This window comes from Furipterus horrens, unplaced genomic scaffold (genome assembly GCF_987537825.1).
Source record: "Furipterus horrens unplaced genomic scaffold, mFurHor1.1.pri manual_scaffold_8, whole genome shotgun sequence".
In the NCBI taxonomy this organism is placed as follows: Eukaryota; Metazoa; Chordata; class Mammalia; order Chiroptera; family Furipteridae; genus Furipterus; species Furipterus horrens.
In genome coordinates, this window is record NW_028327178.1 from 4623972 (window position 1) to 4649831 (window position 25860).

General features: G+C 39.0%; 1 protein-coding gene across 1 annotated transcript in view; it reads right to left on the bottom strand.

Annotated features, from left to right (window-relative positions):
- Positions 1 to 25860, bottom strand: part of DOK6 (docking protein 6) — a 216345-nt gene that overhangs the window by 125338 nt on the left and 65147 nt on the right. The window contains exons 2-3 of the mRNA XM_090285070.1: positions 25266 to 25373; positions 8198 to 8312 (exon numbers count right to left, since the gene is read on the bottom strand). Of these exons, the coding sequence (XP_090141196.1) occupies positions 8198 to 8312; positions 25266 to 25373 (223 nt within the window). The remainder of the gene's footprint in view (positions 1 to 8197; positions 8313 to 25265; positions 25374 to 25860) is intronic.

Genomic DNA, 25860 nt, shown 5'->3' on the forward strand with positions numbered 1-25860 from the left:
GGGGGAGTCTACTTAGTTGTCTTACAGGAAGGAGGCAGGAGTTCACTAATGTTTTACGCCATGATGCGATGGGCAGAGGACCGCACAGAGGCAGCCTGGCCAGGAGGGGGGCACGCTGGCGGGGAGATGGGGTGTTGCCTCTGCCTGTGTCCTCGATTGTATTGCCAAGTCATCACTTTCTAGAGTTCATTAGTCTTTGATGAGTGGTTTAACCAGGACACGTCAGTATTATATGTGTTGCACTTAACTGTATATGAGGGGAATGCCCCCCAAATGGGATTATCTTCTGGAGAGCAGGCCCCTTGTAGGAAAGGCCTCCCTCACTAGGTGAGCGTTCTAGGAACCCATCTGTATCTGTACCAGCTGGCGTTGTTGTGAGAGGCTGCGTTTGGCTTCCGTGAATTTTTCTGAAGACTCTTTCAACACGTTTGCCCATTTCATGATGGGTGATTTATGAGCGCCCCTGACCACCCTGTGCTGTTTAGCAGTTTTTTGGCCAAAACCGGCATGACCCCCATGCCGCACCAGCCCTGTTCACCTGATCTTGCCCCAAGAGACTTTTTTTTGTTTCCCCAAATGAAAAAGTCCTCAAAGGGAAACATTTTGCTGATGTGGAGGAGGTGAAACAAAAAGTTTCAGAAGCACTAAAAAGGCAGCAAAATCAACTAGCTCAAAGACTGTTTTGAGCAGTAGAAGAAATGCCCCCATGGATGTATTGCATTCAATGGAGAGCATTTTGAAGGTGACTGTAGTTTAAACATATAAGAATAAATACACAATCTTTTATAAGTAAATTCTAGGTATTTTGGGGGTCCCTCCTTCTATACTTTTGATTAATTGTTAATCAGGTTATATGTTTTCCTCTACCAGTGAACTAATTCCTTTCCATTTCCAATGTTCCAAGTGAAAGAACCTTGCTTAGCGGCGGTGCACTCGCTACATTTAATCTAAATGGAGTCAGCCTGCCTCGGCCATGATCTGGGTGCCTGAGCAGGAACTGCGCCCCAGGCCACCTCATTTACCTGCAGGACATGTAAGCACCCAGACACCACAAGGTAATCAAGTCTCAGCTTTTTCTCAGATCAGTTCTGTCTGTGATCCGTTGATCATGTCAACCTGATAATTTTGTCCGAATTTTGCCAAATATTTAATGTGTTCATGACAGGTTGCACCTAAAATTTTGGTATTTTTATTCAATGTAAATCTGCAAAGAGTATTAAAAATTCAAAGTCTCCCCGGCTGCTGTGGCTCAGTGGATTGAGTGGCAGTCTGAGAACCAAGTGTCGCTGGTTCGATTCCCAGTCAGGGCACATGACTAGGTTGCACATCAGGTCCCCAGTTGGGGGCTCGAGTGAGAGGCAACCACACAGTTATGTTTCTCTCCCTCTCTTTCTCCTTTTCCCTCTCTCTAAAAACAGATAAATAAAATAAAATGAATTAAAAAATAAAAATAAAGTAACCTTGTTTAAAAATAAATTAAAAAACAAAAATTCAAAGTCTCATTATCTGTTACTGATATACAGCATTTACTCTCTCTAAAGGATAACTTCAAAATTCCAATACATTTCAGATCACACAAGGCCACGAGATTCATTTCTTTTGTATTTTTTTAATGATGTCTTCCAAATCTTAGCAGGAGAGCTAAGAACCAGATGGCTATAAACCAGCAACTCTATTCCACGGTGACTGAGTCAGCTAGAAATACAAGTTGTTCCAACTTGTGTTTCTTTTGTACTGAAGAGTCAGTAAACAGAAATGTCCCCCATTATCCCCAAAGTAAATGGCCTGCTCATGAAAGCGCTGGCTGACATTGCTTGACACTGAAGTATGATGTTTATCTGCAGACCGTGTATCTCTGAGAAGCAGCAGGGAGTAGTTTCCTGTGTCACACCTAATTATGTTACCGGTGGAAGTGGGGTTCTTATGGCTCTGAGGTGTGGGTTATTGGGGCTGTACATTGAAGGGGGTTCCCCTCCTGACTTCCCTGTGTCCCATCTCCATCTGTCACACCATGGGAAAAGCTCAATCTCGTCATCAGTAGGGCCCAAATGAAGGCCACTGCCCAGGGTTTCTGCTCCACGTTAAAGTCCAGTCCAGCCCGGCATCCATCCAGCCCATTGCAGGCCCCTCCTCCTGCGTGTGGAGTTGCATGCCCATGGCCCATGCAGCTGCTAGGGCCACACGGAGAGAACAGGCGAGTGCACCATGTAAGCGCAGGTCATGAGCAAGAACGATCTCCTCTGTTAGCCTTGGATTGTATCAGCGCGCGTGTGGAATGGACCAGGCACCTTTGCAAAATGACCAGAGAACTCCCCAAGCTTCCATGGGCTTCAGATGGGCACACCTCTTAACCAATCCCTTCTTTCCCCAGGCTAGATTGACAGGCCTCTTGGGCCCAGCACCTCCCCCCGTGCCATTTCGGCTTCTATTGCACACCTGCCTGCCTTCTCCTGCTCCCACCTGGCAACCTGGTCCCGCGTGGGGAAGGGAGCCGGGCTAATCCTCTTGGCAGGAAAACGCTGTAATCCCTGGGTGTGAAGCTGCGCTTCCTTCTGAGCAGGCAGACACGGGCTTCCCAGGTTATTAGACTCAACGCCTAGTTCCCTTTGCTCCCCTTTTCCAGCTAAATCCTGATGGTAACAATTTGACTTCTTAAATGCAACAAAATTGATTTCCTCCTTTGTGCGGTATGTGAACCAGCTGCTATTTGGGTTACATAAACTATGTTTTAAGAGTTTGAAGTTATGTTTGATTATACAAATAAACACTCATTACAACCTCTCAGTTGTTTTACTCGCTTACTCCTATTAAATTAGCTGTATTACCACAAACAACAAAAGTTCTATAATCTTGGGTGGGTACCTGATGTATAGAACCTTTATACAAGGGACCCTTTTTTTGTTTTTAAGCCTAAATTGAGTCCTTCTAAAATTAAATAATCCACATGGTTCAAAGTATTTCCTAATATTATATATACGTATATAGATTCTTTATTATAATATTCGTGACTAACAATTAGACATCACAGCAACTTCCAGTCACTCATGTCCAAGAATGGGTTTTTGTCCAGTGGCTAAATCCTTAATAAAGATGGATAATAAGTTTATTTCTAATGTCTACAGGTTCTATGTCACAGGTGGGAACAAACACAAGGTTTGCAATTGCATATATAATAAAAATGTTAATAAAAAAAGGCTTAAGTGCATGCCTATTACCTGTCATTTTGAATTTAAGAAGGATTTTTGGCTAAATCTTTTTTGGACTTATTTGTGGTGGGAAAAATTATGTGTAGCCCGAGAGGCAGAAAACCTTAGAGAATCCTCTATGAAAAAATGCTTTCTTATAACATTCAGTAATAATATCATAAAATAAAAATACATCTTACTGACTAACATATATTTATGGGAAAGTAAGGTTATATTAGAAAACAATGTCTCTCAGAAATAAAAATATATAATGTGAAATATAATGAAAATCAACTGAAATGTTATATACTTATATCCAGGTATCTTAAATACAAAGCAATACTTATACAAAACTTAAAAAAATAATTATGAATGTATGGATATATTAGGATTTGGGTTTTAGCCTAATGTACTTCATTTTTTATGTGGGGGGGAGTTATTAATTTGATAAATTTGTCATTACAAATTTTGAGTGGAAGAAAGTATAAAGATAACATCATTATATTAGAGAATAAATTCAATGCCTCAAATAATTTTTTAGAAAATGAATTGGGTTGGTCAGATTTTGATTACTTTCTTACCCTAAATTATTTGGAGATAAGCTTTGGGGTTTCATATACCGACAAAGCCAGACACACCTGAGCTCTGTTTTCCCTCTTTCCCCTTTTCTTAATAAAGGTAAGACGGATCTATTATCCAGTCTCTGGGTTGCCAGCATCTAAGCCCTATGCTCTTTCATTTACTAAACACTGACTTGAGATTGAACATACTCAATCCACCTGCCCCCAAAGCCAGGGCTCTCTTTGCAAGGAACAGGTGAAATGCAGAATTTCTCAACTGTATTCAACTATGTTTTATCAGAGGCATTGCAGCAGATCTGGTGGATTATGGGTATTCGTGCACACACATACACAAACATACTCACATATGCACACACACAGCTTTGTTCATTTGCCCTCACCCTACATCACAAACACAGAGCAATCTGTTATTCAGCAATTGAAATAATTTAACCCATGGCGCTGCCCAATTAGTCCCTAAAATTTGTTTTGAAAAAGAAACTATCCCTTTGTAAAAAGAGGATGATTCATATATCACTATAGCAAAACTTAGGTATACATTTTACTCATGCATGAATTCATTAAGCCAACAAATTCTTATTAGCACCTGGTGCTGGGAATTCCAGGCGGAGAAAGACTATATGGTCATTTCTGCATTGAGCTTACTTCTGACAGAGTAGAGAGATGTTGATCAGGTTATGGGAAGCTCAAGTTCAGCTGTGGGAGCACAGAGCAGAAGCACTGAGTGAGATGAGGGGCAGGGAGGAGAGGACATGGTTGGGTGAGGTGTGTGCTGGGAGCACAGAGGCTGGGAGCAGCTCCTAGGAGGTCTCCACGTCAGAAGGAGCGGGACCCAGACATGGGTACGTAAGCATGTTTCTCTGTGCTCAGAAAACATACACGAGCTACACAGGTGCATGTTTAGGGCTATTTTTGTTGTTGTTCATTTCTTTTTACCATATTATAGTACACCAAGTACCCTTTTTTGCTGCAAGTCTCCTTACCCTGTTTTTTAATTTAAAAATACAACATAGATGACCTTACAGACAATAGGTCTCATTTTTATTTATTGAAACAACTGCAGAGTCACATGTAGTTATAAGAAATATTATAGAGAGATCTGTGTACATTTTGCCCACTTGCCCCCAGTGGTAATATCTTGTAAAGTTATCCTATAATATCACAAGCAGGATATTGATATTATTCAGATGTACCCAGTTTTGTTTACTTGTACTTATCTGTGTGTGTGTGTGTGTGTGAGTTCTATATAATTTATCACCTGTGTATGCACCATTACAATCAAGATAACTGCTCAGTGTCCACAGAAGTTCTTGTGACACTTTTATGACCATACAGTCCCTGACCCCATGCCCCAAATCCCATTCCTAATCTAAGCAACGAATAACTGCTCCATTTCTAAAATTAGCCACTGCACAGATGTTACATAGATGGAGCTACAAGGCATGTAATCTTTTGGGGTTGGCTTTTTTTGTTTCACTTGGTGTAATTCACTTGAGATTCATTCAGGTTGCCATGTAGGTCAATAGTTTATTCTTTTTATGGCTGAGGGGTTCTGCACGATATGAGTGCACCCCAGTTTGTTGCAGGACATCTGGGTTCTTTCCAGTTTGGCACTATTATGGAAAAAGCTATAGTGGACATTTTTGTACAGGTGTGAGTGTGTGTGTGAACATGCTTTCAGTTGGTTTTTTTTCTGAGATAAATGTCCAAAAGTGCAATTGTTGGATTCTGTGATAATTACAGGTTTAATTTTATAAGAAGCTGCCAACCATTTTCCAGAGTGGCTGTACCATTTTACATTCCCACCAGCAATGTAAGAATGATCCAGCTTCTCCAGAATCCCACAAGTATTTGATGGTGTTACTATTTTTTTTTTAAATTTTAGCCATTCTGAGAGGTGAATACTAATATCTCATTGTAGTTTTAATTAGCATCTTCCTGATGACTAACTTAAAAAAAATTGGATCCACTCATGTGCACATCCACGTATGCGTAATGTCATGTAAAAGGAATAGTTGATATACTGGGTATTATCTTCTTTCATTTTCTGACTTCTCTGGTTTTGCCTGTCTTTTTCCCCTATTTTCCTTTCCCGCCCACCTCATTATCACCTTCCCCTCCCCCGGTAATGCTTGTTAAAACACACGCCCTCTGTCTCATTATTTATTTTACAAAATGTGATTATTCGGTATATACTTCTCTGCTGGTTGTTCTGCCTGAAGAACTCAACTTCATAGAAATGTCTTCTGTGAAGTTAATTGGTTTAATTAGAGTTCTTCCTAGTGACGGCAATATACCATACTTTGTTCAATGATACTCTTTATAGGCGTTCACTGGTTTCTAACTCCGCTGTCCTTATACAGAACGTGCTCGCACCTACATTCTCACGCGCTGGCGCCTACGTCCCTACAGGGTATGTTCCGAAGAGGTTCCCTGAGTCAAGGGGATGCGTATGTATTTCATAACAGTTGCCAGAGTTCTTGAAAAGGTAACTGAAATAATTCACATTCCCACTAGCCACTACCAGACTACACTTTTATCTGCATTTGCACTAGAAATAAATGTCAGAGCTCTGTTTGGTCTTGGCTTGAGTCTTATTGCTGTTTTGACTTTCACATCCCTGACCACTTTATAGTCTTCTAATTTGCAAGCACAAGGACTCAAATTCTTTGGAAGTCCCTTCTTTTATCCACTGGCATATGTCATGAAGACAATTTTAAACAATCATGCCATTGTTTCTTAAACATAATTTATTACTAGCTTCAAGCACAATGTTATATCTTCACATAAAATGTGGTTTAAAAAAAAAAACGAATAATGCTTTCACATAAGTCATAATTGAAACAAACATCCTTCTATCTTTATATTTGGATCTAGTTTTGGCCTCATTCTGCAGAAATTTTTGTCTTGGAAATTAAGCTCATTCTCTTTTAACAAAGAGCCCTTCCCTTCTCGAAAATCTTACATGAACGACGAAAGCATCGTGGCTGCACAAATAAATAAATAATACATACATAAATAAAATAAAAATAAATGTAGAAAAGTTTCAACCTCACACTGTGGGTTACAACGCTGGACTCTATTTCTGAATTATGTTGGGACATAATTCAATATCCTTCTTATCTCAAACAATAGAGTCCAGTGTTGCCAATGTACCCACGATATGGCTCAGGACAATTTCAAAAATGTAAAACAGTTGTGAACATTGAAACTTGAAATGTATCACCACTAGTGAAAACTATCCTATATTTTTCTGTGAAAACCAATTTTCTGAATGTTACTGGTTTTACTACGAGCCATTATTTCAGAGCTCAGAAATAAGGGAAGTGGTTATAGACAGTTTTAAGAGAGTGAATCAGAAGCACAGCTACTTGTATATATTAAAATACGGTCCTGGCAAGATGGAGACAAGCTCTGTCATAGAATAGGGATTTATATTTCCAGCTAACAGACTTCTGTGCAACTCCAACAAGTCAATTTTAAATGATGAAATGAAGCCAGACGACAGGGGAAGAAAGGAATCGAGAAAGGAAGGAGGCATTCAAGGGGAGAGAAACACTTTGATAAATTCTAATTGTTTAGTATAACTGAGATAAGCGTAGGTGAGGAGGTGCGACCACTCTGATTTAGTCCGGGTGACATGATTGGTTTTGGAATAATATAACCTGGTAGTATTGATTTCTATACACTTCAACTATAAATCCAGAGGGTTTATATTTTTTTAAAAAAGTACTCAATAAATCTTCTCCTAAACACTTAGCTATTATTTTTAAATTCCCATCTTTCAAACCCTTAGCGCTTTTTGCTTCCATCCATTATGAAATAAATGTGCCATTTCATTAAGTAAAATCTTTAAAAAGCTGTAATAAGTCAAGTAATACATTATATAGCACAGGAACTGCAAGAAGGTCCAACGACAAACTGCCTTGTGTCTCAATACTTTATGAACTGGGGAACTCAAATGCAATCATATATTTGCTTGCAGCATGAGAACCCATGAAATTCCCTGACTGCTGAAATCTCAGTTCCGAAGGGGCTGGACAGCCTGTGGCATGCCACCCTTCATCCAGACAGCGTCATTATTCCTGTACCAAATGCCCAGTATCTGCACCCAGCGACAACCAGAAAGCCAGTCATAACCTGGCCCCAACGACACCTCCCAAGCCCTGTTGACTTAATTCTCCAAGCCTGAATGGAAACCTTAATAGTCCTCCGACCACCTGGGAGCAAAATCCAGACACCGACAGATCATAAACAAGCAGCAAAAACGTCTGTAAAAATCACTACGTTGAGCTTCTTACTAAAGTGTTTGATGGCGCTTTCTCATCCCAATAAGCCATCCTGTGCAGGAGAGTATCTTAATGCACGTGGGCCACTGTCTCCGACGCAGCTCAGTTTCCTCCAGCCGTAGGTGGGGCTGTAACTGCTTACCTGACTCACAGGCAAATGTCTTGGATGTTTCATCATGAAAGATGATGGCCACTGCATGCTTCTTTGTTTCTCGAGGCAATCTGGTTATATTCTTGATGTTGTGCAGTTCAGTTACCTTGGAAGAAAAAAAATAATTTTTCACTCAGTGCACAGTGTATGCCATCTACCACTGTCCTGGAACAAAAATGATCCGTTATTACTCTCTTAACCTACTTTCCAGTGGGTGTTTGTACCCCTTCTAATGAACGGCAGCCAAAACCAATACAGAAGAAAGCAAAATGCACTCCATTGGACCCTTCATTTTGGTCATTGTCAGCCGAATTTTGAAATAGCCTACAATCATGTAGAGGGTTAGCTCCATAAAAGCAAGGACTTTGTCCTTTTACTAACATGGTTTCTCCTGCAAACAACAGCACTTGTGCGCACAGAAGATTCTCAGTAAATGTATGCTGAATATTGATCAGATTTAATGCCTCACCTCTCTCCCACCCATCACGCAAGCTGCTGGTAGGACGAGGGTCATGATGCAGCTGACACCTGTTGATGGGCAGACAAGATGACTCTAAAATTTCCGTGTCATTAAATATAAGCAATGGATGTGATTCTGGGAAAAATGCACGTGGTGCCCCACGTTACCTTCGCCTGCTCCTTTTCTGATGCTCTTCCTTTGCTTCTATAGTTCTGACCACTGAACCTATATTACTTTACTTCTATCTAAACACGTTAAAAGTAACACTTCTTGCTAGTCAGGTCTACTGGCAAGAAATCATCTCAATTTTACTTATCTGATAAAGTCTTAGACTTGCTTTGCTGTTGGAGGATAATTTTGCAGGGTACAGAATCCTAGGTTGGAGGTTCTTTTCTCTCATCACATTAAATAGTTCCCTCAACTGTCTTCTTGTTGGCGTGATTTCTGAGGGGCAATGGGTGTAACTCTACCTCTTGTTCCTTTATAGGTAAGGTATTCCCCTCCCTGGCTTCTTTCAAGATTATTTCTTTATCTTTGCTTTTCTATAGTTATAAAATGATATGCCTAGGCATATATATATATTTTGTCATTTATTCTGCTTAGTGTTCACCGGGCTTCCTGAATCTGTAATTTTATGTCTGACATTAATTTGGAAGAAACCATAAGTCATTATTGTTTCAACTATTTCTTCCGTTGCTTTTTCTCTTTTCTTTCTGGTACTCCCATTACGCACGCATCTCACTGCTTAGCGTTGTCTCATCATCCTTGGATACATTGTTTGTTTCTATCTCTGTTCTCTCTGCTTTTGAGTTTCAGTGATTTCTGTTGGATCTCCTGAAGCTCAAAGATTCTTTCTTCAACCACATCCAGGGTACTTAAAAATCCACTAAAGTCATTCCTCATCTTTGATAGAGTGTTTTTGATCTTTTTTTTTTTTTTTTCTTCTATTTGGTTCTTTCTTGAAATTTCCACCTCTTTTCTTACAATACCCATCTGCTCTTATACGCTGTCTACTTTATGTGTTAGAGGCCTTAGCTAATTAATCATAGTTGCTTTAAGTTCCTGGCCTGATAATTCCAACATCCCTGCCACGTCTTGTTCTGAGGCTTGTTCTATCTCTCCAAATTACATTTTTTTAATCTTTTGGTATGTCTTGTAATTTTTTTATTGATTGCCAGATATGATGTAGTGGGTAAAAATGCTGTAAATAGGCCTTTTGTAATGTGGTGGTGAGGTGGACATGTGTGGGGGGAGATTCTATACTCTTATGATTAAGTGTCAGTGTTCAGTGAGCCTGAGCCTCTGGACTGTGAGCTAACAAGATTCCTTAGTCATCCCCAACCTTAGGTGGGAGAGAGTAGCTAGAGTGGGCAGAGTATATCCTTTGTCTCTGACAAGGGTACCAGTTTGACCCGCTTGGTCGCTGTTCAGTGATTTCAGTTTATCACACATGTTTTAACTGCCAACGGAGGATTTTGTTGAAGCAAAACAACTTAATTCCATTCATGACTCACAATGCCACTCTGGAAGCACCACCGATCACTAACTAGTGTTCAAAACGGACACAAAATGACAGACATATTTCATATTTTTAAAAAATTTTGGTTCTCCAGCTCTGACTGGTATGGCTCAGCTGGTTGGGAGTCATCCCACAAAGCTAAAGGTCACCTATTCGATTCCCAGTCAGGGCACATGCCTGAGTTGTGGATTCTGTCCCTGGTGGGAGGCGTACGAGAGGCAACCAATCCATGTTTCTCTCTCACATCAATGTTTCTTTTCTCTTCCTCTCTTTCTCCCTCCCTTCCACTCTCTCTAAAAATAAATAAATAAAATCTTGTAAAAAATTTGGTCTCCCAAATTGAAGATCATACTTTCAATGTTGATTAGAACATGGTAGCACAGAGAGAATTAAAGTAATCAATATATGACTAAAAACAGTACCCTTTATCCTATATAATAATATCTGTGAAATATCACTATGTGGTTAATTTTTAAAGAGCTCGATATTGTTTGTCACGTTTCCTTCTAAAATCTGTAGTGATCTAGATTTCTAGCTTCATAAAGTGGTAAGCCCATTACTCAGGCCTGGGGTGCAGGCTTTCTGGAGGAGCCCTTTTATTTTCTCTCACAATGAATTTAGTTCCCTCACACTGCTGGAAAGTTAACTTTAATATTTCCTTTGCTCATATTTGTTTTTCTCTCTACTTGAAATTATCTCATTAGATTAGTGTTGAAAATTCAGATGGGCAAGACAAGTGATTTTATATAAATGTATATATATGCAAATGAATACACATGGATATTTATGCGAATATCACATGTAGTCACAGGTATATACTACATATATTTTCTATCTACCTGTCATCTATTTATTTGAAAATACTTTCTCTTCCAGGAAAGAAAATTTAGACCCTAATATCTAAGGGTTAGTACCTTGGAGAGAAAGATAAGAAAGCTTTTTGAAACAATGATTCACACATTATATTTAAAGTACATTAAAGATGTTCTCAAATGAAATGAAACTCTTGAATTTTTAGATGATTTAATAATTGACTCAAGTAAAATTTAAGCCAAATTTTATTCTAACACAGTAAATTGAAATTATATTTGAAAAAGACATTATTTTCAAGAGTTATTAATTTTAACTAAACAGAAGATCTTACCATATTAGTCTAAAAACAATGAAGATCTCGTGTTGCTTAGAGTTCATGTAACTTACGTCAGGTGAGCATAAAAGCAATAAGCTGCCCAAAAGATACATTATATGTAATCTAGTTGTACGAAAGAAGATAAAAACATTTATGCTGCTCAGGGGCCTTTTCAAGTATCGTTACTGACAAATATTAAAAACTATTAGAACAGATATTACGATTCCATCCCTTTGTCTTCTCATGGCAGAATCAGGAAGCGAACGAGCAGCCAGCCTAGGCAGACGCAGGCAGCGCGAGGCCCTTCCTGACCCCCGGCCTCGGGCGCGCTGCCGGATGATGTGGTCCACGCACGGGTCTGCTCTTGTGTCCAGTGCACAGTTAGCAACGCAGACAAGCTCTCCGAGCAGACTCCGATGCTCTGGTTTCCAGCCCGGCACAAGGCTCTTTTGTGTGGCTCATTAGTGTGATGCCATGCCCCTCGGGGGGCCTGAGCCATTCAAGAGATGTCAGGAAGGCAAACTACTCGGGAGGGTATAAAATTCCTCCTCTCACTCACTAGTCCTGGTCAGGAGATTCAAGTGTTCCGACAGATTATAAAATGTGTTAAAATCAGACCAGGAACTTTCTAAGGAGTCTGTCTATCTCTGGAACTGTTCTCCTCCAATTCAATATATGTTTTCAAAAACATTTTGAATCATAACAATGGAGGTCAAGCTCTAACATATTTCAATCTGCTATCCTCACGTTTAACCCTCAGCACTACATGGATTTACCATCTAGGAGGAAACTGCATTTTCATAGGTAAAGGCAACTTTTAAAGCGATATTTTTATCTGTTTTAAAATAAAAATGTTAAGGTCTAAGTTCAGTCAATGTGACATAAAAATCATTATCAATATTTATGAAGATTGTTAAATCTTATAGCATTTCAATAATAGATCAATCAATTATTGTGTTAATAATTCAAGACATACTCCTGAAATATTAATTTTTCACATGGTTACCTTGAATTGTAAGTATTAATTAAAATTTAATAAAAGCATTAAAATAATTATTTTAAATAAGCATAAAATTAATAAAATGTAAGTGAAGAAAAAGTTACTTTAAAATGATTCAGGTTGTTTAGTTCTAAGTCAAGAAATACAATAGTTGACAATTTAAAATACTGGGGGTCTAACGAATGATACAATTAAAACCAATATATAAACATCCCTAGATGATGACTTTGCTAAGTGGTGCAATTTAAATTTTTTCAAGGAGCAGTCCCTAAGGAATTCATGGTGTTAAAGTCAAATCGTTCAAAGATGGAACATATAACCTTTTTTCCGTAGGCTTCTGTGATATACCAACAACAGTGATGAACCCTGTAACGGACTTACAATCGGAGCTAGAAAAGCACAGAGGAGGAGACCCGTCCAAGCACACCTCGAAGACAGTGTGGGTTCCACACCAGATCCCCACCATAAAGTGACTATCTCCATAAAGCGAGTCACACAAATTTTCTGGTTTCCCAGTGCACATAGAATTTATGTTTATGCTGTAGTCTAGGGTGTGCAATATATTGTCTTAGAAAACAATACACATACTTCAATCAAAATACTTGATGGTCAACAATTGCTATCACCTGAGCCTTCCATGAGTCAGGATCTTTTTGCCTTGATGTTGATGGCTTCTGTGCTCAGGGTCAGAGTTGCTAAAGACTGAGGATGCTGTGGCAGTTTCTTAAAATAAGGAAAAGGGTGTTTGCTGCTTTGATCGACTTTTTATTTACCCACAATTGAACTTCTTTCAAAATCAGAGTTAATCTTCTCAAAACCTCCTTCTGCTTTATTAGCTAAACTTAGGTAACAGTCTAAATCCTTTGTGGTCGTTTCAGTCTTCACAGCATCTTCACCAGGAGTAGATGCCATCTCAAGAGACCATGTTCTTTCTTCATTAGAAGCAATTCCTCATCAATCAGTTTTATCATGAAATTGCAGCAATTCAGTCACACCTTTATTCTCCATTTCCAATGCGCATTCTCTTGCTCTTCCCATCACATCTGCTATTACTTCCTCCATCCAAGTCTTGAATCCCCTCATCGTCATCCACGAGGGTGGGGATCTACGTCTTCCAAACCCTGTTAATGTTGATAGTTTGACCTCTTTCACGAATGTCTCTTCATGGCATCTAGAATGGTGAATCCTTTCCAGAAGGTTTTCAATTTACTTCACCCAGATCCATCAGAGAAATCATTATCTATGGTAGTTAAGGCTTAACAACATGTAGTTCTTATGTAATAAAACTTGAAAGTCAAAATGACTCCTTGATCCATGGGTTGCAGAATGGCTGTTGGGTCAGCAGGCATAAAAACATCAATCTCCCTGTACGTCTCCTTCAGAGCTCTTAGGTGACCAGGTGCATTGTCAACGAGCAGCGATATTTTGAAAGGAACCCTTTTTTCACCTGAGTAGTAGGTCTCAACAGCAGACTTAAATGATTCAGTAAACCATGTTGTTAATAGATGTGTTGTTATCCAGACTTAGTTATTCAATTTATAGAGCACAGAGTAGAGTTAGCATAATTCTTAATGGCCCTAGGATTTTCAGGATGGTAAATGAGCATTGGCTTCAGCTTAAACTCAGCAGCTGCATTAGCCCCTAACAAGAGAGTCAGCCTGTCCTCTGAAGCTGCCAGGCCTTGACTTCTCATCTCTAGTCATGAAAGTCCTAGATGGCATCTTCTTCCATTGTAAGGTTTCTTTGTCCACATCGAAAATCTGTTGTCTAGTGTGGCCTTTTCCATTAATTATCTATCATAGCTAGATCTTCTGGATGACTTGCCGCCACTCTTTGCTCAGGACTTTCTGCTTCACCTTACAAGGCTATGCTATGGAGACAGCTTCTCTCCTTAAACTTTGTGAACCAACCTGTACTAGATTCAAGGTTTTCTTCTGCAGCTTCCTCCTCCTCTCTCTCTCTCTCTCTCTCTTTCTGTCTCCCTCTCTTTCTCTCTACCCTCTCCCTTCTCTCTCTCTCTCTGCCTTTTTAGAATTGAAGGGAGTTAGGGACTTGCTATGAATAAGCTTTTGGCTTCAAGGAATGTTACAGCTGCTTTGAGCTTATAGCCAGACCACTGATATTTTCTCCATATCAGTTATAAAGCTGTTTTGCACTCTTATAATTCATGTGTTCACTAGAGTAGCACTTCTAATTTCCTTCAAGAACGTTTCCTTTGCATCCATGAGTTGACTAACTATTTGACTCAAGAGGTTTAGCTCAAGAGGCTGAGAGGACTGTCTTGGCCTTCAACGTGCCTTTCTCGCCAAGCATAATCATTTTTAGCTTTTGATTAAATTAGAGACATGTGACTCTTCTGTGCACTTGAACACTTAAAAGCCATTGCAGAGTTATTAATTGGCTTAATTTCAATATTCTTGTGTCTCAGGGAGTAGGGAAGCCCGAGAAGAGGGAGAGAGACGGGGGACTGGCCAGTCACTGGAGCAGTCAGGACACACAAAATATTTATGGATGAAGTCACCACGTACGTGGACATGGTTTGTGGCACCACCAAATAATTACAATAGAAGGTCACGGATCACAGATCACCATAACAAATAGGATGATAATGAAAAACTTTACAATATCTTGAGAATTAGAAAAATGTGACATAGAGACATGAAGTGAACAAATGTTGTTGAAAAAATGGTGCCCATGACTTACTGAATGCGGTTTGTTGCCGCAAACCATCAGTTTGTAAAAAACACATGATGTGCACAGCAAACAGAGTGAAGCAAAATGACGTACGCCTGTGGCTCTGGAACCGGTTTGCAGACGTGGCCCTGGGCTCGAAAGCATAAGTAAGAAATGTGCATACAGACAACTCCCAAGTCTTATTCTCCTGCTCCACTTTGTCGATGTGGGTCATAGATCTTTATGGTCATAAGCAATATTAGAGCATAAATTATTCAATATTTAGTTATGTGTTTAAAATTTAATCAAGTCATTTTATGATAACACGAAAAACATTTTAAAATAAAAACTCCCCCAATAGGTGAAGAGTGGCAAATATTCTTACATGTTTTACAAAATTCTTACATCTTACTTAATAGAAGACAGCTCCATACTATCTTCTTCTGAATTCAATGTTATAATACAGAGTTTTGCACAGAAAATAAACCCCATACAGACATGCAGTTGTAAAGGGTAAGAATAATTTAAGCGCATTTCCAGTTAACTGTGGGTATTCTTTGATTCTATCTCCAGAATTGACAAATGTTTTCCTAAAGGCCGTCGCCATGGGAGTCTGACGTCACTCGATACACTTTTTACACTCTGTTGCATTAAAACCCACAGGTCTATTTTCAACTTTGACTACTTGTTGGGATAATACTGGTTCACTGAGTTATGATTCGCTTACAAGTGTTGACACACTTCATTATCTGTATAAAATATACATTAATATCACCCTTGATTTCCACAGAAAAATCTGTAAGCTTTGAGAAGTTGTCAAGCTCAAGAATGCAGACACAAGGTTCCCATATTTTAATTTTCTCTTGAAAACTTAGGTTTAACATTGTTAATAAACACTGTCAGTTTTTCTTCATTTAGCTCATTTTTTGAGACAATGTCTGACAGATCCTTAAGTCTGAACGACCGTAGGTTGTCAAACACCCTCTTATTAAAACAGGTGTTCTTTGGAAAAAAGATCAGCTATTTTGCTTGTGACTTCACCCCTCACACAGGGGTTCCCCTGGGAGCTACCAATGCCTATCAGGACGTGGCAGAAGGGGTTTATGTGTTCTTCCCACGTTTTTCAAGTAGCATATTAAAAAGGTGTATATAAGGATTTAGATTTAATAAGATTAATATTTTTCATTGATTTGTCAATGTCATTCTGAAGCAGAATGTAATACAATTAGTATATGGATTTATTTCCTTGTAAATACTTATTTGGGCACATGCATAATGATGAAGAATACAATGACTTCAGTCCCACTCAGTTCTGTTCTTGTTGCCTGAACTTCCGGCGTCCTACCCAAAGTGATCATTGCCTAGACCAGTGAGCTTTTTCTGTTTTATTTTTTTCTCCAGGAGTTTTATGGTTTCTGGCTTATGGGTACATCTTTAATTCACTTGGTGTTGTTTTCTGCATGTGTTGTAAAAGAATGGTTCAATTTCATGTTTTTTTGTTTTTTTGTTTTTGCATGTGCACATCCAGTTTTTCTAACGACGTTTATTTAGAGACTATCTTTTCCCCATCGTGTTTCTAAAACTCTAGATGAAGACCAGTTGACCATGTTCACTTGGGTCTATTTCTGGCTCTCGCCTCTGTTCCACTGGTAGATGTGTCTGTTTCTATGCCAAGTTCATACTGCTTTGATTACTATAATGATGGAAAAGAGGCTCTCTCATTTCTGCCAGCCTAAAATTTCCCCCCCAAGTGAGAGATAGAAAACCCATAAATAGCACACCACTGGAGTTAGATCACAACACAGACAATCTCTAGGGGCACCTGCCCTGGTCACAGGAGCTTGTTAAAAGCGGAGCGTTTTCTCCAGCGGGTTACAGAAGGCAAAGTCGGAGACACGAACTTGAGAAGGATTTGGTGTGCTATCGCTGTCCCAGAGAGGGACAGAACCAAATGTGCCAAGGACGGACAGCGGCCTTTGTTGACAGCCAGCAGGGACACCAGGGGACAGAATGAGCCAGCCACAGATGGAGCTTGGAGCACTGTTTTCTCCAGAGCCCCAGACAGGAACTCAGTACGACGGACGCCTTGACCCTGCGCTTGGGAAACCCTCAGCAGAGAACAGACTGGCCGGATCATCTGACTTACAGAACTGCAGCCTCAAAAATGAGGGTTTTTTTTGTGTGTGTGTGTGTTTTCTTTTTTTTTTTGAGCCTCTGAGTTTGTGGTTCTTTGTTATGCAACAACAGAAAATGGTAACAGTACTCCAACTATGGCTAGTGACCAAACTGCATAAAAGATCCAAGCTTTGGGGACAATGATGGGTCTGACCACATTAGTTTACTCACAAGATGGAAGTGGAATAAAAGGGAGGAAAGTTGACTTTTGGCTCACTTCTAAGACCAGGAGAATAAGGCAGCCCCAAACTTGGGAAGACAATTTTCTCCGTACCAAGACAAATATGTTAGGAAAGCATAAAAGGATTAACGGGAAATCTAGGCGACTGAAAATCAGGTTAAAATTTAATTTTATAGGACACTGGATATGTAAGTAGGATTAACTTGATTCAAAGATATAGAAAAAAGAGAACTTGACAAAAATTGTTGCATTTTTAAGCAAACACTTTAAATCTCTTTCATCCTTCTCTTTTTGTTTCTAAATGAATGAAAGAAAGAAAAAAATATCCACCTTACTTCCCTTAATATTGTATAGCAGGTGTCAACCATTGTTTCAGAAAGTCAAATCAGGGGTGAAATAATTCTTAGTAGAACAATGCAAGTTATCATCAAAAGAAGTAATTTCATTGAATCTCAAAATGGATGGTTCCTTAAATTAACAATCTATTCAGTTTAAGTGGCTCCTATTGATTTGTCCCTAGGCCTGCTAACAATTAATTAAAACTTCAACTTTGTTTTTTAAAGAAGTGTTAGATATAAAAAAGCATTCAAATTTTAAATTACATAAATTTGAACTAAATAAAACATTGCTATTTAAAAAAATTGCTAAATAGATATTTAAAGTGAAGCACAAAGTATTAATTCATGAATGAATTCTCACTGAAATAATTATCAAGTTGTATGTTGCAAATAAATAAGCATTCCATACTTGAAATATGTAACTTTCCATTAATGTCAGAAAAACAATTATACAATAAATGTTTCTCTTATCCCATCTGTTAGAGATTATACAATCAGCCAGACTTTGTTAATGGGTAAAAAAAGAGATTTTTAAAAACCAAAAATGCGTTGTGATATTCTGCAATAATAATTAAGAGCATTGGGTATCAATCTGTTAAATAAATGTAAAAATGCTTCAGAAATAATGAAAATAATGTCATAACAGAATTGTGCAGTTAAATATTCTTTCCCAAATTACTATCTGATTTGCCATGTAAAATGACTTGTTTGACATTCCAAGTTATTTTATTATGCAAATTGCTCTCAATAGTTTTCTCAAGTCTGTATGAATTATTTTCCTCGTCTCAAAGATGCGAAAGAGGCAGCAGAAATGACTTGCAGCCATGGTTGTTTTACATTTTACATATTATCTAACATCAGATTACCATCTTACTCTGTGAGCTAAGATATTATTTGCAATTTACAGACAGGAAAACGAGAGAAGGGTGTTGTTTAAGTCACATCATGTTTACTCTGATGTGGCACCATTATGGATGATTGACACACACACACACAAATGGGGAGTTTTAAAAAATAGAATAAGCAATAATTTTGCCAACATAAGTCATACTTTTGTATCCTCCAAGTCAATCCCAGACCAACCTTACAGATATTTTCTGAGTCTGATTCCTTATTTCTCAGTGAATAGATATCTGTTGTGGAACAACAGGTTATAAACAAAATCCTGCTTGCTGCGTAATCTATTTTCTGTAGCAACCTTAAGCAGTGCAGAATTATTAGTACTGAGGTATCTTAGATGTTGTAACATTTTAACTGACCTTGATTCAAATATTACAAAGATCAAATTTAAGTCTGGGAGTTTCCTCTGATTTTGATATCAGAGCTTTGCGATCCCCTCCCCATGAGAGTTTTAGCTCCTGTTAATCTCTGGCTTTGGAGTCTCCCATTCACAGCACGCTCACCTCCACCAGAGACCCTACACAGACGTGTACATGACTCGGGCATTTCCCTCCTCCTTTTCATCCCACAGAAGACCAACTTCTCACATTCCATTTCCTTTGGTCTTCCCTGGGTGACTAGCATGTGATCAGATAACGTGAGTAACACAATCAATAGTGGATTGACGCGTGATTGTCCCAGGAAACAATGCGTGTGTTAATAGAAGCTTCATTCAAGAAACTGAGACCTCTTCAAGACAAGAAATCACAGATGGTTGGACGGATGGATGGATTGATGGATGGATGAATGAATGAATGAATGAATAAGATCCCTTCACCGAATAAATGATTATCACTCCGGGAACACCCGGCAGGTATTTGAAGAGACACCAAGCCTTGGAATGCCCTTCACATCACTCCAAGTGGCTAAGCACACAGCCATTGGAATAAAAATGAAAATCTTCAACATGACACAGTGTACACACATGTCAGTCCGTCCTTAGGATGATTTCGCTTCTGTTGTGGAAGATATGCTACATTTGTAGGTGGCTCTTTTTCATAAGCATGTTTTAATCTTTTCCCCAAATTTCTCAGACATTTGCTTTACATTAAGATAAATACTGACAACCCCAAATAGGGGAAAAGAAGATGGAATAAAATGATATTTTTGGTGTCAGGTTACAGGGAACTTAGAAATAAGATTCGTCCCAATGTAGGCATCGTTCTTCCAGCCTCACATAATTCTCAGCACTGGGATGCCCCCGTTTTGCCTTCATTCATTTTTCTCAGGGACTTTATTTCTCTTTGTCTCCTTATATATAGCGCTCATATATTTTATTAAAATTTCCATAAACTATCTATTTTTCACCTGCTCAGAAAATTAAGAAAAAGTTATTGGCTGATTCTATGTAAATTGCTGTAGCTCAGTTTTCATTATGGGTAAATTCGTTTTGGATATCTGTTATGACAACTATATACAGCTAAACTTTCCAACTTAATACATTTTTAATAACTTCCTTCAGCAGCTAGTGATTTGAATTTCAAATTTCTTTCTATCAAGAAGTAAAAAAAAAGTGTGTACCATTTTACAACAGTTTTATATAAGAATTGATTTATGCAGCAAGCTCTGTTTCACAGTAAACATATCAAATGTCTAAATGAGACCATTAATACTCCTAAGTTTTACAATACGTATGTTCCAGACAGAACATAGCACACAGTTAAAGTCGGCAAAGAAATAATTGTGCCATTAGCTTCTTGTTCAGAAGTCCTTCATTTAGGCTGAAAACACTTCCCTCATTTGATGGATTATTTTCGTTTATTGCTATTGGGCATTATAGCATTTCTTAGGGCATATTAAAATAACTGACTAATCATAATTTTTAAGTATTTCAACATTAACAAATAGAACAGGTTGGGAACTTCATACTTGTCTATTTCTTCAAGCCTTCTTGAAGGACTTATGCCCCCTCCCCCAATACTGGAGCTCCAATATTTGGACTGACCATTAATTGCCCAAGAGAAAACAAAGATTTAAACTATGCCAGCCTTCTCCACAAAGAGATCTCCCTTTATTTACCTGACTTTCAGAGGGAATGAGGAGCAATTTACAGCTTCACCACTGTTCACTTTTGAAAAAGAGAGTTCATAATTCTCTGAATGGAAGAAGCCATGAGAAATAATGGTTCAGCTTTTGAGTTTTTGAGGAGAAGTATATCAAGAACATTTTCAATTGCTCTTGTTTTGACTTGGTGGCTGGTTGTCCAGGTCTTGAATAAATTTCATGCCATCTGATCTCTGGGGTGACATTTCCTGTGTCACTCACTCCATCCACCTCCCATGGGGGGGGGGACACATCCAGGGAAAAGCAAGACACACAACCTCCAGAGCTCTTTTCTTCAAACCCTCTGGAAATGTCAATACTTTTTATAATTTACTTTTTGGTAAAAGGAACAATGATCTCTTTAGGATCATTTCATTTTTATTTAGGAGTATCTTTAAATATTTTTCATGACTACTATAATTTTTATAAATTTCTCTTCAGTATTTTAACATTTATTCTAACAGCTCTTCATTTAAATCGCACTTTCTGTGATTTTTTTATTTCTTGAATTAGCTGCTTTTCTTTTCATTTAATAGCCAATTTTTTGATTTACAAATAAATCTAGAATTGAAATACTTGTGGAGTATTCTGGACACCAACGTAAGGCCGGTACTATAGTGCCTGTCTTTTACAGAACACGGTTTTATTTTACACCATTAAGGCTTTCACAGGGAGGTGTTGATAAGACCTCGCCTTCACATTAATTCTGTTCAATAGCTCTCCTGGACAGTTTCACTACAATATAGCTGTACTTTTAACTGTTTAATGGAATATCTACCCGAACACATTACTCATACCTCATAATTTACAAACAATAGGACGACTCCTTTCTTTCACCACAGCACAGTGCTCCTCCTCCCATGGTCTCTGTCTCCATGAACAGCATGACCGTTCATGTGACATCAGTCTTGAAAAGCTATGTCTTACCCCTCCCTCGGTCCCTCTGTATCCAAACAGTTCCTAAGTCTTTTTAATGCTACTTCATCGTGCCTGGAAAAATACCCCCAACTCTGTCTCCTCTCCGCTGGCTTTACCTTTATCCCTTCAGGACTCTGTTGTTTATTTTGGGGAAGTGGAAATACTATAATATTAATTAACGCATTTCTCTGTGTACAGTTTCTCCGTGACCCTATTCATTTGATCTGATGTCATACAAATTATTCTTAAATGTGTATTTGAAGATAGGAAAAACCATTTAAAACTCCTTGCGACTTCTCTGTTGCTTAACTGACACAGGAGTAAGGCATTCTTTCTCCCTCCGCCCCTCCCACTTCTTTGGGGCTCATCTCCCCACTGCCTGCCTGCCAACGCCCCTACAGTCAGCGCCTGCCAATACTATACTCAAATTCTCCCCAACTCGCCACGCCACGGAGCCTTTCAGTGTGTGCGATCCCACTCTTTCTCCCTCTTTTAATAATGCATTCCTCTCATTAGTTTGTTTTGGCAAAGCCTGGTAACCCTCACCTCCCTTGGAAAGTCCCTAATTTGTGGAGGCAGAATTAACTGTTCCCCTGTGCTTTTATGGCTGCACATTGCATGTCATCCTGTTTCGTTATGGAGAGCTATTTGCAAACCTAATTGCATTTCATTGTAAAATCTTAAAACAGGAATAATGACTCTCAGCATTTATTGACTGTAGTATCTTATTTATACTTAGGACACACCTGGGGAGCAGGGCCATTCTTGTCCCTCTTGTACAAATGAGAAGAGCCCAAGTCCCCTTCACCTTCTGTCTTGTCACTGGACAGAGGAGCCTCACCAAAATATATTTTATTACAACGGTGTTTCATTTATTATATTGAATTGGGTTTTGTAGTAGTTCCCCAGTGAACAGAAGCAGGATGCAGGTGTATGTTATTTGCCTCGCCCAATGAAAGCGAGTATTTATGCTGCAAGTGTTTACTTCATTTGAGCAAAGTCAGGGGTGCTTATTGGTCATATAACTTTGATGACTAGGCCAATCACAACTGAGTGATAGCGTGGCATGGTAGAATAATAGAAGAGGGTAAGAGGTCGTTTGAGTAACACTGGCTGTACGTTCTAAGACAGAAAGAAGCAGAAGTCAGTGTCACGGAGCCAGTTAAGAGGGTAGGAGAAGGAAAGGGGGGGCGTTGACACAAATAGTCTGGTTTGAGTGCCTAACAGACATTTAAAGCTGAAGATACACAGGGTGAAAGCTTCTCGTTGTTTACCCAAGCGAGTAAGACGGCCAGTTAGAAGGACTGGGCAAAACTTGCTAAAATAAAATCAAAATAAGAGAGGTGACCACGCACATGCTTTTCTTGGAAACAACCCTCAAGGTGGATCATCACTGTGTGACTCCCTCATTCTGGTTCACAATCATTGAAGAAAAAAAATAAATTCCTGAGAGAAAATTCAAATGACGAGGAAATGGGATTAGCCTCCTAAATGCTATGAAGGCTACGTTGTAATAATAAAAACCTTTAATTATCACATGAGAAAAGTAAATTTTAACTGTCGTGCATACAGTATCTAGTTATTCAAGCGCTTTAGGGAGCTTCAGGTTACAGTCGATGGCATCTGTTTCGCTATTTATTAAAAGATTAATGATTCCTATTCTCACTGCCTCCCCTTGATCTTCTGCTGCGTAACTTTCACAGGCTGGAGAGAGAGCTCACTCGTGCGCCCCGTGCGTGCCTGGGTGTGAGTCATCATGCTGACATGTATTCAGCCGACTTAGCTCGGCACTCATTCTGCTCCTTCCTTTTCGTTAGGATGATCTCCAGTTCCGTGAAAGGCCAGCCCCTATAATTACACACAGGAGCCTTCGAATCACCACATGTTCGGTCTCCTAGATCATCCCCTTGGCCTGCAGGTGTGTTACAGTGTGTGTCAGGGTTTAAATTCATGTCTGCTGCCTACCTTGGCTCAATTTTACAGGAAAACGTCTTGAAATAAATGGTTTGAGCAGCTGTCCCTTCCTCACTTCTCATTCGTGTGAAAGTCCCTTCAAGTGAAATGTAAAGGATTCCGTGCTGTACAGCCAATGGCCCCTTCTCTGTCAAGCCTCAGGCTCTCACGCTGGGCACTGATGACCCCTCGCTCCGATTCTTTAAACACAGCTCTCTCTCTTGCTTTCTGGGAACTGACGCTGATGTAATCTTTCTCATCTTATTGCCTGCTTTTCTCAGATTTCTATTCTGGTTCCTCCCCCTCGGCTAATCCTCTAAATTTCGGGAGTGTTAATTACCTCCCTTTTCTTCATTCTCTCTCAAGGATGTTTTATCCAGAATAAAACAAGTATTATCAAGACGCCAATGACAGTGAAATGAATGACGGTCAGCGACATTTCCTCCATTCCAGCCCACATTTGTTTGTCTAATTAACTACTTGACATTTTAGTTGGAATGTGTGATAGATATTTCAAATTTAACATATACGAGGTGAAAGCTTGGTATTTGCACTCAATGTCTTCTCTCCAAGCCTTCCCTGCCTTCATAAATCACACCATCAGCATCTCCGTCACCAAAGCGCACACTCGGGGGTCACCTGTGAGTCCTCTCTGAAACTCACAGCCAACATCGAATCCCCAAGTACGACCTGTCAGTTTCTACAAACCATCTCCAAAACTTGTCCTTTGACCTCCAGTTTCAACACTCAAAACTTCATTCAAGTGACCCTCATGTCTTCACTACCCCTCACCATATGCCAAGTAAAGAGTTATATGCCTAGCTACAACTTTTCATTTGTTAATGATATCTAATTATATTTAATCTCAGTATGTCTGCAGTACCTTTATTTCTTATAATAACTCTTTTTGGTAGGCAGCATTGCAGTCTTAATCTGTCAGAGGAGAAAAAGTAGACAAGAGTCCTAAAGGGATAAAGGTAAAGACAGTGGAGAGGAGATAGATTTGGGTGTATTTTTTCAGGTCTAGTGAAGGAGCATTAAAAAGACTTAGGAAGTGGTCAGATAGAGAGGGAATGAGGGAGGGGTAAGACAAATCTGTTTCAAATTCTGAGTTCTGATCATGACTCCTTCACAGTACTATCCAATACTTAACTGTGTTTTCGTGCTATTGCCAAAGATGACTCTGAGCAGCATATTAAGCATCATTTCAGGGTTCTTTCTTACAGACTTTTAATTCTTAAGAAATTTGTATTTCATGCCTAGAATTTCTGCCATCAGCATCTTTAACGACCACTGTCTTGTTAAGGCTGGAAACAGCAAATGCACGTCCATTAATAGGGTGATCAGCACTACCGACTCCAGCCTTAAAAGGTGCGTCTCCTAAATATAGTCGACAGTTTAAATCAAAGTAACAAATGCACAATTAATCTGAACAGAGAGAAAATGCTTCCTCAGCACCTTGGAAAATGATCGGGTTGAGTTCTGCGTCACCTCACTCTGCAAAGCAGCCATAAAAAAATGAGCCTTTCATTTTGCAGAGGTACCGCTGGCATTTACAGCAGATCATTAAAATAAAGGAGAAAAATAACTTTTGCATTTTATTGGAACAGAGACATTGTAACCCGGCCATGTATCTTTCCCTTGCAGATTTCATTTATCAGAAGAAATGTCGCCACAAGCTGTTGCCAAGAGTCCAGTTACTCCCCAGGGATTCCGAAGTCTGAGACCTACCTTATGGAAGTTTCTGAAATACGCTGCCTTTTCATCGGGAAACTTTTCTAGCCTTCTGGGTCCTTTGCTGGAAGCCTTCTTGAAAACCAACCAGCATCGTCTGAAAATCTGAAAGGAAATAAAAGAATCCTAGTAACTATCATTTCACATGACTTTAGTAGCATTGGAATTTATTTACTGAATTAAGCCACTGGGAATAATTTTTTTTTAATGCACTTAAAAAACCAACAGGGCAGCATGATACAAAACAGGTAAGGTGCTCTTAGCAACAGCCTTTGCTCAGCACATCCATGACCATTACGGATATTTGCATATATTATAAAAACCACTCTGTGTAGCAATATACTTCAGAAGTTTCAAGTAATTCTGATAATTTCGAGAATTATGTTATATGAGGTATATAATAATACCAATAGACTCAACTGTTGAAATAGGCCATTGAATCCAAATGAATTCCTGCTAATTTTACAATGGTTTGGACATTGTTGATCAAAATAACTATTTATACATCTTAATACACAGCTGACAACATTTAAAAAAAATGCTTCACATTTTCTCTCTTGCGCAAATTACTGTCTCCCCACAATATAATGTA